At 32.5% G+C, this 17442-nt stretch overlaps 1 protein-coding gene across 1 annotated transcript in view; it reads right to left on the bottom strand.

The window, feature by feature from the left end:
• Positions 1-17442, bottom strand: part of SOX6 (SRY-box transcription factor 6) — a 384265-nt gene that overhangs the window by 238962 nt on the left and 127861 nt on the right. Inside the window, exon 4 of the mRNA XM_088018068.1 lies at positions 3987-4076. Coding sequence (XP_087874194.1) covers positions 3987-4076 — 90 coding nt within the window. The remainder of the gene's footprint in view (positions 1-3986; positions 4077-17442) is intronic.

The raw sequence follows: 17442 nt of genomic DNA, 5'->3' as shown, positions 1-17442 counted from the left end.
TTAATACTTAGTGGTGAAATGTTAAAAACAATTCCATAAATTAAAAACTGCACAAAATACCTGCCATCACGTGTATTACTTAATATCATTCTTGATATTCTAGGCAGTGTAATATGAGAAGGGATAAAAAAAGGGGCATATAACTGCCAAAAAAGAGAAAACATATCCGCTGAAATATGACTAGAGCTAATAAGTTCAATAAAGAGGAAAGTTATAAAATGAACCAGCAAAATTCACTAGCATCCCTAAATATGGTAACAAAAAGAAAACTGAGTGAAGAATATCTCATCCACAAGAGCAAGCAAAAATATTAAATATTATAGCAAAAACATCAAAAGAAACACGCAGAATCTATATTTAAAAACAAATTATTGTTGAGGGACATAAAAGAATAAATGATTTTGAATGAAAAGATTCAATACTATAAAGATGTCAATTCACCCTATAGTTTCATATACATATAACCTTTCAAAAAATTATTTTGGGATTTTAATTGACAACTAAGTTAAAGTAAGCCTAAAATAAACTTTAGAGAAGTATGCAAACACCTTAAAGAAAATTATGAATTTGGTCTTATAATATTTACTTTTCAAAGATACTATAGTACAATACTAATGAAAGTTTAGATACATCAATAGGCTAGAACCCAAAACTGAGAAATGGTTTCAAATTTGCAATCAGTGTGATAAAAGATGTTTTTTCAAGTCAGAAGAATAAGATGGGTTTTTAATAAATAATACAGAGATATTTGGTTAATGGCTTAAGAAAAAAATTAAGTTGTACCTCTAGTTGAAATTACACATCAAAATATATTCAAGACGAATTAAAGAGTTAAATGAATAAAAATATAGTCAAAGAATTGGAACAAAATATAGCAGAGCTGGGGAAGCCTTTCTAAACAAACCCCCAACATAAAAGAGCATTAAAAGGGAGGGAAAGATTTGACAACAAAAACCATAAAGTAAAAGAAAATGATAAAATGTAACATATATGACAGATAAAGGTTAATACCATTAAAATATACAGTAAGAGTCTTACAAAACCATAAGAACTAGACAAATCCTTTAATAAGAAAAATGGACAAACAACATAAATAGGCAATTCACAAAGGAAGAGACATTTAATACAAATAAATTTATGTCAAATGCTTCATTCTCAATAATAACCAAAGAAAGTTAAATCAGCAGTAGTGTACCCTTTCCCTCTACTAAAACCAGCAAGAAATTTTTAAAGTAACAATACTTGTCATTGAGGGCAAGAGAATACTTGCAGATACCATTGGTAAGGGCAGCACACTGTACCCTTTCTACTGGGCAGTTTGGCAGTATGAACCCAGACTTTTTAAAAAAGAACACATGCTTTGACCCAGGGATCTCACTTCTTAGGAATACATCCTAAGAAAATAACCACTAATTAATACCGAAAATTATTAAAAAGTTATCCATATTCAAGTTTTTCTTTATAATGACAAATAATAAAAAACTTCAAATGTTGAATAAAAGACTCAGTTAAATTATGAGAACCTCAGTTTATGCAATATTTTCTGTAAGTAAAAATAGCATTTTAGATGACTTAATCACAGAGAAATTGACAATATATCATTAAGTGGGAAGAATAGCTTATAAAAGGATAGTAAAAGGATGATTCTAATTTTAAGGTAAAAAATTTAACAAATACATGTATTAATTAAAATGGAAAGGACAAATAACATAATATAGGTAGAAATAATTAATTAATTTTATTTTGTATTTCTATATTTTTTACACTAAATATGTAATGAGGGAAAAATAATAAGAGGTATGAAAAATGCACAGAGCTTGTGATATAAAATACTGATAACCCACAATAGAATGTATTTCTTGGGGATAGTATTTAAACCATTCTAAAATTTCAGAATAATTATAACTAATTTAGGTGGATAATAACTAACTGGCATGATCTCACTGAGACTAAAAATGCATGTTAAGTTTTAGCAGTGGTTGAATCAACTTAAACTAAATTTCATGTCAGTTCTTATATTATTGGCATGCTTTGTGTATAATACTTATGGTAATAAAATACTAGGTTGTAAAAAGAGACAATTATGTAGAGTAAATCAAAATGAAAATTTTAGTAAGAACCTTACCTCCTATGCTTATAAAACTGAGAGCAGCACACAAATCAAAGTTCACATATCACATAAAGAATCCAGAAAAAAAGTTAAAGAGTTTGAAAAGCCTAATTTTGTATGTGTTTTTGCTTTCAAGATTTAAACATTTTGACCATCTCAGGCTAGGGTAGTTTTCACATTATAAATTCATAATCAGAATGAAACATAAAGAAAGATGGAAAGGGGATCAAGGAGGAGGAGTTAACCCAAAGCATAAAAACTTGATGCTGAATCATAACACAATAAAATGTTAGCTTCCACATTACTAAGAAAAAGCAAGACCCCCATCATTCATGCTGGCAAAAGCTTGCCTATGCACAAACCATTTCTGTTCTCACTGTTGTAAAACCAATGACTTTGGAAAGGATAGAAAACACAGAATGACGTGCAAAGTAGCACACAACATGTTATTGCAGCTGGATAGAGAATATGTCACTAATGACTTTCTTTCTACCCGTCAGTTATAAGTTAAGTTTTTTTTCACCCAAAATAGCAAATAGCCTTTATGAGTACAGCACAGAAGCAGTGAGATTCAAAATAATATCCAATTTCCACTTAATTTTAATACTATATTAGTTAATGGAATGAGTTATTAATCATTTCCTGGGAAAGAGATGACTTCCTTTTGTCTTCATTTGAATTGAACACAACATCCCTGAACACTAGACAATTTTCTGCAATAAATTAAAAATAACATTTTCACCAAATAGTAATTGCCAGATATTTACCTTAAATGAGACATTATCCATGACCAATAGAAGGATTCACCTGACGTTGTTTGTAACTTCAGAAAACTAATGTAAATTCCCAAATTGTTAGTGCAAATCAGAGTGAAAAGAGTCTCTCTGTAAGAGACAACTGATAGAATTAGAGACCATGGATTATACTCATGATACCAAAACTAGTAATATAGTACTTCTTCTCCACAAAAGCATCAACAAGAGAGATTTAGGGAAGAAGAAGAACTTCCTAACTGATAAGGAAACTTAATTTTGTAATGGTTCTTAACATGTTTCAAAATAATAGCCTCAATCACACATCTTCAGAACTAAAGATGCTCATCCTCATCAAGGTCAGAGGTCATGAAAAGTTAAATCCTATGAAATCTGCTTGAGATTAATCAACCTATGATCCTATGGGTATCTTAATAAAAACAGTGACCACAATTTAACCTCATGAGTGTTTCTAAGTGCCAGGAATTGTTCTAAAAGCTTTACTTATATTAATCCTCTTAATGAGCCTATGAGGTAGAAACTCTCACTCTCCCATTTTAGATACAAGGAATTCGAAACATAGAAAACTTCAGTGACTTGCCCAAAGTCACTCAGCTAGTAAGTGACAGAGCCAGGACTCGAAAAAGGTAACCAAGCCTCAGAATCCACCCATAAACTATTATGTACAATACATTCTATAAACTTGTTTTTATAGGTGCTACCCTTGACCCTTTTTGACCAGAAAAAAATCAAATTAATGATTTGGATTCATAAATTAAGACATTATTATGATTTCAAGAGGAAAGACTAAAATTACCTTTAACTTAATTTGCTCTTCATCTTTTGACATTTGTTTCTTTTTCATACCTTTCTGTTAAGTAAATTAATGAAGCAATTTATCTTATAATTTATATGTTTATAGACTAATAAAAAGAGAAGGAAAAATTTCATTCTCTAAACATTATAAAGAATAAAAGTTCAAGGACACACTATACATTTACCCTCCATATATAAACAAATATTAGAGGTAAGAATTTAATATTAGGGTACAGAGATCAGCAAGCATGTTGTTATACAAAATAACATTCTCTCCACTGACATGTTTGATATTTCATATAGTGTACCTTTAATTTCTCCAAGAAGTTCACTGGTATTTAGTCTTTCCATTTTTTCCTTCCAATCTTTTGAAAGTAGTTTTTCCATGCAGGAGGAATCTATTAGAGTAAAAAAAAATAAGTATTAAAAATATTACATATGTATTTTTTAAGTATTAAAATATTACAAATCCAAAAAAGCCAGATTATGGAGAAACTCTCTCATTTAAAAATGATCAAAGCTATTTTTCATTGTTGTTTTAACCCTAGGATACAGACAATTATATTACCATATCTATCACAAAATACCACAACTAAATTTATTTTTACCAGAAGATTATTTGAACTATTCCCAGGAAAAAAGATAATGCTTAATAATTTTATCTTGGTATTATAAATATAATTCTATTAATATTCAGTCGCATTTATCATTTCTTAGACTGACAGGACAGAAAAGGGGGCTCTTTCCTATGATAGGTTTAAGCTTAGATGTTGTTCCTTTTAATCCAGGTGTTTTTTTTTTAAGTCTAAGCAAAATGCATGTGCTCTTCAAGGAAGAATGACAAATCTTCAAGGGAGAAGAAACCAAAGTGTAAACACTTAGTCATTAAAAAAAGAAATAACATATGGCAATTTTTGTAAAATACCCATTTAGAGAAAAATTCAAAGAAAATAAAGTCAAGATGTTCTCCGTCCCTCAGTAATAAAAACTGAAAGTTTTCTCTTATATAGAAAGAGATATATAGTCTTATAAAGGAAATACTAAGTTAACACTACTTGCCCTATTGCATATCTAAGTAACACACTAAATTATAGAGAGTAATTATAGTTGTTTCTATAAAGATTCACAAAGATTACAGAAATTTAAATTTTAGAATGTCCTAATAATTAGCAAATTTTTTTCAATGAGTTATTTTTTTGTCTCTATTCAGATGGGTTTGCAACTAGAGCTACTGCTTACAACTATTTATATATATCTGTTAAGCTTCAAATCTTAACAAATAGGCCATGCTTCCAAAAGGGAATGCAGATTTAAATACTAAATCCTCGGTGCAAAGCATACTCCCATTAAACTTTAACATTCCAAGTGTCAAAATTCTGATAACTTCTTTTTAAAATTATATTTAAAATAGTTACTCCAATTCCAAATGCCTTTCTTCTCCCATGTCAGTACCTATCTCTTTAGCATTTTCCCTTTCATTTTTTTTCTCCAACTTCTAAATCCTCCTTGAATTTTTCAGAATGACATTAAGGTCAAGATGGATCTAAAGGGTTTTAGAAACTAGATAAGCTTTAGAAAAAGACAGTAAGCCCTAGGTAAGAGATGAGAAGACCATTGCATCGTTAGAAAGTATTGGTGAAAACAATTAACATTTGTCCATGACATGATCAATCAATCAAGGAATGGATGGAATCCAGATCAGTGCGTCGTGAAATGGCTGACGAAGAACACCAACCATACTAGCTCACTATCACAGAAGTTAAGTTCTTTCTAAATAGAAGTCAGCTTGATTCTATTAAGTGAAATCTCACTGCCTCTTCCCTTCCTTCTTCCCTCTATCTTTCCCTCCTCCTTTTCTTCTATTCTTTCCTATTAATTATTTTTTTAGGCTTCAACAAGTGATCTACTACCATAATTAAAAACTGGATACCGAGTGATCTTCCAAAAGAACCTATGTGCATATGCATATATCAGTTTGCATTTAATTTCCAAAATGGTCTCTTGCTACTTTTATTTTAAATTCAAAAACAAGGTATATACTTTGTTCTATACATATTTTGCTTTTATGCTAAAGTAATAAAAATGATAAGACTAAATTTGGGAGTTAAGTAAATCCTCAAAGCCATGCCTAACAGAGATTAGTTTTTCCCAAATCAGGTTTCAATTTCTAAGAGAGATCGATATAACAGCAGATCATGGATAAGAATAATCAACAAAATGTCTTCAAGTTCCTATCCTACCCAGTTTTGTTAGTGCTTTTTCTTTTAACCTTTTCATACATGTTGTAACATTGCATTAAACTGATAATCACTGATACAAATGCTAAAGCATAATTTGTTTGGTTCAAATTTGAGTTGAGAGCATATATTATAATAGTAAAAGACAAAAGCCCAATTTACTAGTAATGATCACAAATTCAGAGCAAGTTCATAAACTAGGATTATATACACACTAAATGTAAAACAGGCTAAAATATGTCTCTCATTTCTATAAATAGACCTGAAATCTTTCAGAGCTCCAGGAAAAGAATGCTGAAGCTTCATGGGAGAAAAATAGAACTGTATGGACAACAGGAACACACACTTCAAACATAAATCAGACCATGTGTACACAGCTTCACATAAAAGCTACTCATTAATAAAATGGTTAATTACATCAAAGCATTTCACATTCCTATTAAAAAATTAATCCTCACCATAATGCTGAGTTAATCTAGTTAATATGAGTTCCCATTTCGGTAGAAGAAACTGAGGGGAAGAAAAATAAAGCAGGCTTTCCTTGTCTATATTTATAACTCATGAAAATATTTAATAACAATCACTGATTGCTTTTAACTACAGGACAATAGAAGTCACTGCATACAGCCTTACGAATTTAATCTCCATTCTAAGAGATTCCAGGAAGATTCAAAACTCAGGAAGTCTCTTGAAAAACTCTCAGCTTTCTCACCTAATTATCTGACTGCCAAACCTCAAAGGGCATGCCACAATTAGTGTTAAGCATGCTCCATACTATAATGTGAAACAAGTAAGATGAGGGGAAAAAGGCCAGAAGGTACAGATTGTTAACAAGTACCACACAGGTGAAGGACACTATTGCCGCCGCCGACAGGTTTCTGACTTGGAATGAGGAAATATGTAAGAGATAAAGTTGTAAATGAAAATTTGTATTTTCAGATTTCCCACTCAACAATATCCAGCTAAGGGTGCAAATTAAAAGCAAGTATTCATCCTCTGTGTGGCACATCCCTCAACTACATTAACAGGACACTAGTGTACAGAGGTAACTGATCAGATCAGACTTTACCCCGTTCTGATCACGCACAAATGCAAAAACCAAAGAGGTCAGAATAAGGTAAGAAGCCCAGTTTGTATTATGTACATGGGACTGAGTAGTCACAGAGGATTCCAAATGGAATAAAAGGACTGAACATCACTCAGATATTCTTGGATTATTTTATATAGAAAAATATGTTTTAGACAATTGACTTGAAAACAACTAATATACTTACAGTAGTTCTGCAGTTCTCAAAACATGAAACGATATATACATATTTTACTATCTGAGTTTGATTATTCAAATTTTAGTATTTTGACTGAGTTGTCTTCAGCTAAAAAAATAGGAAAGGAACTACATACTTTTTCGAAATTAAGTGAAAGAACCACAACATTCCGAGATTTAAAAAAAAGTCACCATGATATGTACACATTAAAAAGAATGTAAGCCATTATATTTCAGCATAAAAGTGGAAAATGCCAATTTTAATTCATCTTACTTTGAAAGAATTAGTGTCCCTAAACTAATACATATTCAGTAAAATGCAGGACTTTCTTACATTTATCTTGTCTAATTTTTGTAAATAATGTGATCAAAACAAGACTCAAAAATCAAGAGCTGGACTTCAATTCTTGCTTGTATTTTAATCAAGGATGATTTTGACATGTTAAAATTAATTCTTAGCCACATAGTTTTTGGTTTTTCTCTTTTCCTTTGCAATTTAAGTTTTTCAAGAAACGTTTTCTTTTTTCTTTTTTTTAAAGATTTTATTTATTTATTTATTTGAGAGAGAGAGAGAGAGAGAGAGAGAAACAGCATGACAGGGGAGAGGGTCAGAGGGAGAAGCAGGCTCCCTGATGAGCAGGGAGCCCAATGTGGGACTCGATCCCAGGACTCTGGGATCATGACCTGAGCCAAAGGCAGTCGTTTAACCAACTGAGCCACCCAGGCGCCCCAAGAAACGTTTTCTAAAGAAAAAGGTAAAAACACAATTCAGAGATAATTTTTAATAAATATCCTGCATAATGGATTGCAAAGCAATGTTTCTGCTTCCTAAGTATCTACGTTTCAGGCCAGGTGAGTCAAGAATGTTTTATCATGCTAACAATTTCACTGTACAAGAGAAGTTTGAAACGAGAGTTATTTATTTCCTAACATGTATGATAATATTTTAGGAACAATTTTAAATTATTCCTAGTTAAAGCCACAGCAGTATTAACTCCTATTCTGCACAAAGTGAAGTTATTTAAAATGTGTCAGATAGTAAATAAATAAATCATTGATAAAACTAAAGCATGGGGGAATAGGAAAGAATAACAGGAAATATTTTTGGACACAGGTACTTTAAAATAATTCACCTGTGAATAAACACTATTCCTTTTGCCTCAAAGTGATAAAGTTATAAATGCTAAAACGTTAGAAACATGACATGAAAAATACCTTTAAAATATTTTAGGAGGAAAAACAATGACTGCTGCCCCAGTATGTAGATTTCCTCCTGCTTTATTAACTCTTAATTTTAAGAGAATATTAAATCAATTCCTTTTATTTTTACCATAAGAATCATACATTTCAAATGCAATAAATTTTCTATGTATTCAAGAACAATGATAACTTATCAAAAGTACCTTGACCTTGGTTTACAACTAGTTCTGACTCTATATGTATTTATACTCCTGCTGCTCATCCATCCCACATTTTTCATTAGGAAACAGAGACACACATGCCAGTTACTGTACATTTTTCCACAGTGACAAGTGCTCCACAATACAGTGGGATAAAATTGGAGCTTGGAGAGCTTGAAGAGCACTCTTAAATTTTAATTAAAACCCTCCAAGCTCACTAAAAATAATTAGACACTAAAATGTGCCAGTTTTATTTTGAAGTCACTATAACGTACAAAGCACACTCCCTCACGACTGCTCGTGCTGTCCCTCTCTCTCTCTCTCTCTCTCTCTCCCCCTCTCTCCAATGAAACAACTGATCTTCCAAAAACGAATAAGGGGGTATAAATAGAGGCTGTTTCAGGCCTGCTCTTCATGCTGGGAAGCTGGCAGAAAAGACTGCAGAATGGGTTTTTCAGACTGCACCAAATGAACCTAGAATAACTTGCCTAACAGAGAGTTCGAATCACTGACAAACTCTGGATAAAATTCAGTCTGCAAGAAACACGAGTTATATCACTGATCTTTTTTGATCCAAAAGCCAAACCTTTAACCTCTTAAATGTTTTTGCTATCTTAAAATATCTCATACAATGCTATATTCCATCCTATTTTTAGCCAAGCAGCAAGAGAAAGCATGCCTTTCCCATACAGCAGGGCAATGATAGAAACATCAACACAGATGCTCTGCCAGGAAGAGCTGGGCTTCTCAAGCACTTGATCATTAAGGAATGCACCAACTGTTTTGGATAATCTCGTGCCAGCTCCCCTTTTGCTCCGCACTCCCCTCTGGGAGTGGCCAATCTTGTCCTGGTCCTAATTTTTCATTTTCCTCCTCCATCACACCCCCACCATCCCAGAAAATATGAGAAATGGCATTTATGCCTAGCCATGAAAAAGCAGGCTCACTTCCCCAAACAGACCAAAACTTTCAAACAATTAACCCTCCCCTCTTCTTTCAGATAAATTACTAAGTATAAAATGCAATCTGTTTCCTTTGTTTATTCAATATGAACAATTTGTAAATGACTCAAGGATAAAATTCAGAAAATGTTGTGCTAAATTAGAACCATTATAAACATGCTAATGACTCAATGCTTGAGTAAAACATGCATGATCGGTGTGAAGAAACAGATTTAGTTCCTGTGAAATTCTGTTGGGCTGCCTTAAAATGATTTGGTCATTAAATCAGATATTTTTCCTTCCAGGAAAAAAATGTTAATTCCACAGCCACTTTACTAGATAATATGCTGTGAGTGTGTATGCATGTGTGTGCGTGTGTGTGTGTGTGTGTGTCAAAGGGAGCTTTGGAAATGTCATTAGAACTGTTAGATGCAAGATTTTGGCATATTCATAAGGGAGAAAAAGATCCTGGCAGAAATACACATACAGACATCATCGCATTAGGTACAATATTCTCTCTTTGCACTGTTTTTATCTACCAAAGTCTTTGATAATTTTTTATGGGAATCCCATAAAATTGGCACTTAACATACATTCATGGAAGTCACATTGTTCTATGCAGGTAAGAGGTATATGTTTCATCTGCTTTCCAAGGTTGCTTAGCACCTAGAAAAGTATCAGAGGGATCATTCAAAACCAAATTTCTCACCCCTACCCATCAAAGTACAACTACTACCAAGGCCAATACAGAAAAAGAGGGAAATATCCAGCAGGCGATTCAGAGGCTCCCAGCCTACTGCTGTCGCTGAAAGAGACTTCAGTGGTCCTTAAGACCAACACCCTCGTTTCAGAAATGAGAAAACAGAGTCAAGACAAGGAAGTCATTTGGCTTACCCAAGGTCAAACAGTTGATGACAGAGCCCTGACTCTAGTTCCGCACTGGTTCTACTGAAATGACTATTTAAATCATATTTGAACCTCAGTTTTATAGTCTCTATACCACAGCATCAATTGTAGAAAATGAATAATTACATCTCTTATTGTTTCAGGCATAGAGTGAAGCACTCTAGTTCCTTGGAGACGGGCACTAAAAATTCAAGGTACTGCAGTGAAAAGTCAATAATTTTCAACAGCCAGTCCTCCCAACACACTCCGTTATGTCGGTCCTTCCATTCCCTCACATTGCCTTTTCCTTAATGCCTTACCTTGGTTTGAACTAAGAGTTTCCCTTTTCCAAATATCCTCCACTAAGGAATAGTTAAGATGCTGCATAAAAATACTATTGAATCCCTTATTAGGTTTTATCTTCATGTACAAGAAGTAAATGTGCAGCCTGAGACCTTGGTTTTTCACGGTAGCTCATTGCCCACGACACCTTCAAATTTACTACAGTTTTAATGAGTAAAAATATTCCATTAGAAACTATGGCTGTCCATATTAATAAAATTATTACTCATCATGACCTTCTCTCATGACCCTCCCTACATTCTGCTGCTCCATTGCCAAAGGCTAAGGTATTCAAACCATAGAACACAGGGCACTGTTCTTTGGGTTCTACAAATATTTCATTTTTTCAGTACATGTTTAACTGCTTTTTAGAAACTGTATTAGACTGTGGAAACAATAACTTCGGTGTCCTGTATCCCTTTTTTTTTTTTTTTTTTTTTTTTTGGTTTCTTGCGGGAGATGTTTCTGAATACCACCATGGTCCTGATGGAGTAGCCCATCACAGAGCTCTACCGCCTGCCTCCTACTGTTCCCCCTAGCGACACGGACAGTAATTTGACCCAATCAGAATTCTCTGCTGGAACTATGTGGAAAGGCTCTCTTAAGCTCAGGTTGGAAACTATGAGCATGTAGCCCTGGGATTGTCATGCCCATCTTCTCTGGCACATGGAGAGAGCCCACGTGAATGAAGAGTGAGTGAAACCAAAAATACAAAGAAAAACAGACAAGAGAGAAGATAAGATAAGCAAACAAACAAAAAAATCTTTACATCATAGAAGCATACTTACATCTAAAAAAGCAAAAGCCAAACTCTGCTCCTGAGCTTCTTGGTAATGTAAGCCAATAGAGTCCTATTTTTGCTTGTTTGAGTTGGGTTTCTGCCCATTGCAACTTAAAAAAAATAAATCTAAACAATATGAAAACCATAATAAAAACTGTCATATCTGTTATATCCCAAATGGTAACACACTGGAAACCACCAACACATTAACTTGTACTACCAGGTTAAAACATTTATTATGCAAATCTTGAAATAAACCTCTACTTTCCTGAAAGATATGTAACAACTTTAAACTCAATTTAACTGGCTCAGTCGGTTAAGCGTCTAACTCTTGCTTTCGGCTCAGGTCATGATCTCAGGGTCCTGAGATCAAGCCCCTTCTCGGGCTCTGTGCTCAGCAGGGAGTCTGCTTGAGGATTTTTCTCTCTCCCCCTCTGCCCATCCCCCACCTCTCTATATTAATTAACTAATTGATTAAAATGTTATAGGACTGCTATTTACAATTATTTAGCTATCTAAATTAGGATTTTCTAAACATGGTGCAACCAGAAGAAAATACAGCAGAAATAAAGTGGAAGCTGGGGCTCATTAAAAACAAAACAAAACCAAAACCAAAAAAAAAAAAACAACAAAAACCTCCTATCTAAAATTAGCAAGCCCCAATTTCAGTTTTGTGTTCATCAAAACAGCTTCATTGTTCTGGTTAATTGACTTTATATTTAATGTTAAACAATGAAATTACAAAATAAGTTTTTCTGATGAAATATCCCTTCTTATCTGTTTTATTTCTTTATAGGCAATTCATAAAAATAAATTTAAAATAAGGTTATACTTCTTAAACTGGTTTTAAGTACCCTCCATAATCTGGGCCTAGTGATTCACCTCCTATTATTCTTCCTACATGAAACTTTTCATTCTGTTCAAATGAGTACACTAAAATATATCACTCTTTTGTACAAAACTTGTGCTTTTTCACTTTACCTTTGCTCATGACATCATCCTGATCTGAATGTCTCCCCAGTTCTTGATGCTTTCTAAAAAACTTCCTATTCTGCAGGGCCTACTTTATTAAATGCCACCTCCTCAATTATGCCTTGGAAATTCACATCCTCCAAAAAGCAAAATAAACTTGTTGAGCATATATTATCTGTCAGGCACTGTGCTTTTTATATTCTTTTCATGGATCAACTCATTACATCTGAACTTCACAACTCTTTTTACATCTATCACTGCTGTTACTTATCAATTTTACCACCATATGATTAAGTATACGATCAAGTTCATATGCATTACCCTAACTAAATATTAAGTTCCTTGATGGTCAAGAAATGTTTCTGATACCACTTTGTATTCTTCCATAATACTTAACCCAGAGCTCGGCACATAGTAAGTACTAAAATAAATTCCTTAATATACTTAAAAAAAAATCACTTTTTTGTGTATGTCAAGCAACAACAGAACTATTTTCCTTTTTAAAATTAATCATATTGATGTATAATTTAACATATACATATAACAAGTGCACTCACTTTAAATGTAAATTCTATGAATTTCATCTAATTATACATTCATGTACCTGTCACCCCAAAGAAGATAATAGTTATCTTGTGTTATCTTTCAATGATCCATAATCCTAGCCCTGAGCAACCACTGAACTGATTTCTATTATTACAGAATAGTTTTGCCTACTCTTGAATTTCATAAAAAACAGTATGAAAGTATACAGTAGGTACTTTTTCGAATACAAATTAAAATTTTTGAGATTCAATCACGTTGCAACATGTGTTAACAATTTGGTCCTTTTTGTTAATGGGTAGATTTCCATTATATAAACACACTTGTTTATCCATTTATCTGTTTATGGACATGAGGGTTTTTCCCACTTTTGAGCTATTAGAAGTAAGGCTAATAGAAAAACTCATTCATAATCTTTTTATTAATATGTCTTTTTTTCCCTCTAAAAATGGAATTTCTTCTAAAAGCAGGGCTGTTTTGTGCCTGAATTTTTTTTTTAAGATTTTATTTATGTATTTAATTTAGAGAAAGAGAGAATGAGCAGGGGGAGGAGCAGAGGCTGAGGGAGAGGGAGGGGGAAAGAATCTCAAGCAGACTCTGCACTGAGCACTGGACCCATTGGGGGGCTAGATCTCCAACCGAGAGATCATGACCTGAGCAAAACCAAGAGTCAGAGGCTTAACTAACTGGGCTACCCAAGAGCCCCTGTGCCTGACTTTATAAGAAACTCTCAAAAAATTTTCCAAAGTGATTACATAACTTTACACTTCCACCAACGAAGTATGAGATTTCTAGTTGCTTTATTTTCTCATTAACACTTCTTAGTATGTTAATTGTAGTCATTCTAGTTTTGCCTTAGTGAGTTTTAAGATTAATTTATATATTTAAACATATTTTATAAACTACACATTTATATGTTTTTTGATACACATTTATATGTTATATATATGTATATTTACATATACATATTATAAACATATAGTTGAGTTATTTATGTAAATATTTTGTCAGATAGATGTATTGTAAATATTTTTATCTGGTCTGCAGTATGCCTTTTTATTTTTACAAGGTGTATTTTGAGGAGCAATAGTCATTTACTTTGATGCTATCCAATTACTAAGTTTTTCTTTATGAGCAGTGTTTTCTTGGTACCATCTAAAGAATTTTTGCCTCCACCGAGATCACAAAGTTATTCTCCTGTGTTTTCTTCTAAAATCCATTTTGACTTATTCTGTGTGTGTAGGTCTATTTCTAGATTCTTTGTTCTGTTTTATAGATCAGTTCATTATCCTTACACCATACCAAACTGTTTTGATTATTGTAGCTTTATAGTAAGTCTTGAAATCACAATAGAATAAGTCCTCCAAATTTGTTCTTCTATTTGAAATTTATTTTGGCTCTCTTAGGTTCTTTGCATTTCCATATAAATTTTAGAATCGGGTTGTCTGTCCAAAAAAAAAAAAAAAAGACCTTGGATTTTTATTGTATTTATCTTGAGTCAATTTTAATCCTGTATTACTTTTAATATATTTAGGGGCACCTGAGTGGCTCAGTCAGTTGAATATCCGACTATTTATTTCAGCTCAGGTCATGATCTCAGGGTCCTGGGATCAAGCCACACAGGGTCAGTCTCCGTACTCAGTGGGGAGTCTGCTAGGGGGATGGGTTAGCCTGGTGATGGGTATTAAAGAGGGCACATTTTGCATGGAGCACTGGGTGTTATATGCAAACAATGAATTATGGAACGCTACATTAAAAATGTAGTGTATGTATGTACATATGTAATGTATACAAATACAATACAAATGTAATGATGTAATGTATGGTGATTAACATAACATAATAATAAAAAAATAAAAGATTCCCTTTCTCCCTGTCCCTGCCCATCCTCCTGCCCCCCATCTCTTTCTCTAAAATAAATAATCTTAAAAAAAATAGTATCTTGGGGCGCCTAGGTGGCTCAGTTGGTTAAGCAACTGCCTTCGGCTCAGGTCATGATCCTGGAGTCCCGGGATCGAGTACCGCATTGGGCTCCCTGCTCAACAGGGGGTCTGCCTCTCCCTCTGACCCTCTTCCCTCTAGTGCTCTCTCTATCTCATTCTCTCTCTCAAATAAATAAATAAAATCTTTAAAAAAAATAGTATCTTCAAAACTATGACATTTCTCTTAAAGTACTGTTTTAGCTTCATCCCACATATTTTGGTAGGTTTGTTTTCATTATCTATCATTCAGTTTAATATATTTTATAATTTTCCTTGTTCTTTCTTCTTTGGTATATGGCTTATTTAAAGTATGTGGTTTAATTGCCAAATATTTGGGAATTTCTAAAATTTCCTTTTGTTATCTACTTGCAATTTATTCCATTGTGGTCAGAGAATATACCCTACATAATTTTAATCTTTTTGTATTTATTTTGACTTGGTTTATGGCCCAACATATGTTTTATCTGTGAGATATTCCATATTCATTTGAAAAGAATAATTATTCTGCAGTTTTTTACTATAGTGCTCTATCAATGTCAATTAGCCTAAGTTGATTGATAGGGTTGTTCAGGTCTTTGGATTTTTGTTTGTTTGTTTTCCCCTTCAAATTCTGAAAGATGATTATTGAAATCTCCAACAACAATTGCATTATATATCTCTTTGTTTTTTCCTTCCAGTTCTGTCAACTTTTGCTTCATGTATTTTGAACCTCTTTATATTTAGGAATTTTATGTCTCCTTGATGAACTGACTCTTTAAGCATTATGAAATATTTTTCTTTATCTCTGTAACATTTCTTTTTCTGAAGTCTACTCTTATATTATTATAGCTACTTCAGCTTTCTTACCACCAGTGTTTGTATAGTGTATCTTTGCCCACCCTTCTACTTTTAACCTATTTACATCTTTGTATTTACTGTATTTCTTATAGTCAGTATATTAGTTAAATCTTTTTAAATACAATCTGATAATCTCTACCTTGCAAAATTATTACAATCAGTCCATTTACATTTAATACAATTATTCTTAATAGAGGTTAAGTCTACCATCTTGCTATGTTTTCTGTATATTTTATCTATATTTTGTTCCTTTTGTCTTCTTTTCCTGACTTTTAATTAATTTATTTTTTTTAGAATTTCATTTATCTTCTCTATTGATTTATTACCTAACTTTTGTTTCATTATTTTAATGGCTAATCAAAGATTTTCAATATATGGGGCACCTGGGTGGCTCAGTCAGTAGAGCAGGCAACTCTTGATCTTGGGGTTGTAAGTTCAAGCCCCATGTTGGATGTGGAGATTACTTAAAAATAAAATCTTAAAAAAATATATTTGCAAAAGATTTTCAATATATATCCTTACTTGGAACAATCTATGAACAAATTATATACTACTTCAAATACAATGTAAGAAACTTAAAACTGCCCCCCATCTTTTGTGTTATTGTTGTCATACATATTACTTTTATGTTATAAACTCCATAACACATTGTTATTGGTTTTGGAATAAAGTCGATTATAACTAAATTATTAGAATTACAAATGTCTTTTATCTTTGCCTTCAGATATACCATTTCCAGTACTCCTCATTTCTTTTTTAAAATCTAAATTTCCATTTTCCTTCAGCCTGACAAAATTGCTTTAAATGTTTCTGTGGTGAAAATCTACTGGCAGTTAATTTCCTGAACTTTTGTTTGTCTGCAATATCTTTATTTCATCTAAATATTTTAAGAATATCTTTGCTAAATAATGAATTCTAGATTAAAATTTTTTTCTTCCTTTAGGACTCTAAAAGATGTCATTGTAATATTTCTGACTTGTATTTTTTCTGATGTGAAGTCAGGGATACTCTCTTTGTACCGCTATAAACAATGTGTCTTTGGTCATTTTTAAGATTCTCTTTTGTTAGTTTTTAGCAATTTGATTTTGGTGTGCTTTGATATACATTTTTCTTTGTCTTTATCCTCGAATCTGGACGTTTATATTTTTTGACAAATTTGGAATTTTTTCAGCCATTATTTTTTCAAATACACAAACACACACACACACACTTTTTGGGGGGATGTCTATCACCCTTAAGTACTCTAATTGCACATATGGTACATCATTATTTCTCATAAGCTATGAGGCTTTGTTCATTTTTTTTTTCTCCCTGTGCTTGTTTGGATGGCTTTGATTGCCCTGTCTTTAGTGTCACTTATCTTTTCATCCACAGTTAATTGTTTGCATTTACATTTATGAGGTATTTATTTTTAAATCTCAGACACTATATTTTTCACTTCTTGAATTTCTATATGCTCTTTTTTATTGTTTCCATTTCTCTTTATTATGTTCATATTTTCCTTTAAATCCTTGAATATATTTATAATAGCTATTTAATTTTTTATCAAAGTATAATTAACATACAGTGTCATTTTCAGA

This window comes from Eumetopias jubatus, unplaced genomic scaffold (genome assembly GCF_037043125.1).
Source record: "Eumetopias jubatus isolate StellerSeaLion01/CBP00866 unplaced genomic scaffold, mEumJub1_p1.0 scaffold_13, whole genome shotgun sequence".
NCBI classification, from domain to species: Eukaryota; Metazoa; Chordata; class Mammalia; order Carnivora; family Otariidae; genus Eumetopias; species Eumetopias jubatus.
This window is presented reverse-complemented; position numbering and strand designations above follow the sequence as displayed.